The 2500-nt window shown below is 43.8% G+C and overlaps 1 protein-coding gene across 2 annotated transcripts in view; it reads left to right on the top strand.

The window, feature by feature from the left end:
- The window catches only part of LOC125045788 (ankyrin repeat domain-containing protein SOWAHA-like), a 339944-nt gene that overhangs the window by 329530 nt on the left and 7914 nt on the right, over nt 1-2500 (top strand). For both annotated transcript variants that reach the window (XM_047643276.1, XM_047643283.1), the window contains exon 9: nt 1709-1714. In XM_047643276.1, coding sequence (XP_047499232.1) covers nt 1709-1714 — 6 coding nt within the window. The remainder of the gene's footprint in view (nt 1-1708; nt 1715-2500) is intronic.

Raw genomic sequence — 2500 nt, 5'->3', positions numbered from 1 at the left:
TTTATGCAGAAAATGTAAATAGCTTTTTAACCGTTATCATCAGTTTTGATTGGCAAACTTGTTTGTCAATTAACAGTCTCATATTTGGTCAAAACTTCCCCTCAGGAAGATAAAAAAGGTCAGAGAACCACATTAAAAAAACAATGTATAAGTCGGAGGTGGCACAGCTCTGTCGCCGCAGCTGAGTACTAGTATGCTAACATCAGCATCCTGGAGTCAGAGTCGGGGCAGAAAGGAAATGGCTACCGTACCGCAACAGCAGACGGCTTAGTATGCATGTTCCTCTACGAAAATGTCCCCAACGTCCACTTGCCTATGGGACCAATTTAGACTTTGATATATAACCCTGGAATTAAGGGTATTGGTTCATGAGAATAATAAGTCACTAAGAGCTTATCTAAATAAACCAATAGCTTATGGTGATAGTTACTAATCAATTAGAAATTAAGTAAATAAAAATACAGATAAAGCAAATGCTTCCTGTTACAGAGATAAATTTAAAGACTATACGTGGAACACTAGGAGAATATGGACATTTATCAACACAATCCTTTTAATTAGATCCTAACTCACTTAACTCATAATTTGCCAATATTTATGAACCAAACTAACACCTGCATAATCCGGTCATCTTACTTATCTAATCAACCCTCTAACCCACAGAGAATATGAGCTGTGTAATGTTGTCAGAGAGTCCAAAGATAACCCTCTTGGACAAGATGACACTCCAATGTCCAGCTTATAGAAATGCTAGCCACACATTACTTAGGTTCTTACACACCTTTACAGTCTCTCTGTGTAAAAATCAACAGAATCAGCATGGGCATGTTTTACTAACGATGTCCTTTTGTGCATTCATCCTCAGTATATTTTTATTCTTATTTAAAGCCATCGACACTGCAAATCCCTAAATTATTTTAAACAACCCCAACAATTATGGTTTTCATTGTCTATCACATCAGCGATAAAACATATAATGCAGTATGTTCATGTGAATGGGAAATGGGGTACCTCAAGGCTCTGTCCTCGGGTCACTGCTTTTCATTCTATTCACTAACAACACGTCTCGTACAAGTTTGCAGATGACTGCGCCATATACCTCCCTGATGAATATATTGATAGTCGAAGGAGAACTTGTTAACATTAACAATTAGCGAACTTCAGACAAAATGAGTATCAACGCTGAAAAACCCGCTATATTATCTTCAACTTGACTTTCTCCAACCTGCATGTTCAGATTATCATCACTACCTTTACTAGAGGGGAAATAGGACAAATCACATTCTTGGGAGTTATTGTGAATAAACACCTTTACTGGCAAAGCCTCTCTTTTTCTCCTCTCTCTCCCTTTCTCCACTTTGCCCCTCTCTCTCCCTCCCTCTCTCCTCCCTCTCCCTCCCTCTCCCTCCCTCTCCCTCCCTCCCTCCCTCCCTCCCTCCCTCCCTCCCTCCCTCCCTCTCCCTTTCTCTCTTATTCTCCATTCTCCATTTTCTTCCGTCTTTGCCCCACGCTTATTTTTCACTCTCTTTCTCGCCATTTACCTCTTTCTAATAAAATTTAACTTTAATGTATGTTTGTCTTGTTGCATTGCACTTGCTAATGATTGCGTCTTCTCCCTCCACGTCTTCGCCTCTGTGAATGCGCCCCGGACCCTGCCGCCCACGGACGCCCTCGACACGTCAACCACGTCGCCCTGCACTCTCATCAGAACGGGGTAAGTCATTAAGAGAAAATTGTAGTAGTGTCTCGTCTGTCTGTTTGTTGAACTATATTTGTTTTCGTTTGTTTTTCTGGTTGTGTAGTTGTGGATTATTTGGTAAAGTTATCTTGGTCTGATTATAATGCCAGCTTGTCAGTTTCGAGATTCACTTCTCAGATTATTAGACGAAAACATTGTTGAAGATTAACGTGTCAGGTTTAGAACGTGTCCGTTCTTTTTTCCCGAATTCTAACCCTTCCCCTCGTTCAACTTCTCTAAATCCCTCTCTCTCGTCTCTCTCCCCTCTCCCTCTCCTCTCTCCTCTCTCCTCTCTCCTTTCCACCGCGTGTAGCAGTGTGATCGATACCGTCTCATGTGTATGGCGGCCGCGGACAGTTTTTACAGTGCTTCTTTTTTTGTACTTGGTCTTAATTAATACATCAGGCGGGAGGTTCTTAGCCAGGGATTAATTTATATGCAAAACTGGCGAGTTATCGAGAGGGCGACGGCTAATGTCGTGGAATTTCCTGCCGCGGCCGGTCTCGTCGACCCCTTTCCTTCTCTCTCCTTTCCCCTTCCTTTCCTCCTCTTCCTCCTCGTTTCCCCTCGTTCAAGCCGTCGATACCCCGCTCTTCCCCTTTCTCTCTTTCCCTGCGTGGCCACTCGTCCCTCCATCTCCACCTTTCTCCAGGTGGCGCTGCCCCATCTTCGCATCCCGCCTTCCGCAGCTGGTGCACCGCTGATGGTCGCCGCGGTAGCTATGGGGTTAGGATGCTCTGACGCAGCTGGTGTAGCGGCGGC

This window comes from Penaeus chinensis, chromosome 3, assembly GCF_019202785.1.
Source record: "Penaeus chinensis breed Huanghai No. 1 chromosome 3, ASM1920278v2, whole genome shotgun sequence".
Lineage (NCBI taxonomy): Eukaryota > Metazoa > Arthropoda > Malacostraca > Decapoda > Penaeidae > Penaeus > Penaeus chinensis.
This window is presented reverse-complemented; position numbering and strand designations above follow the sequence as displayed.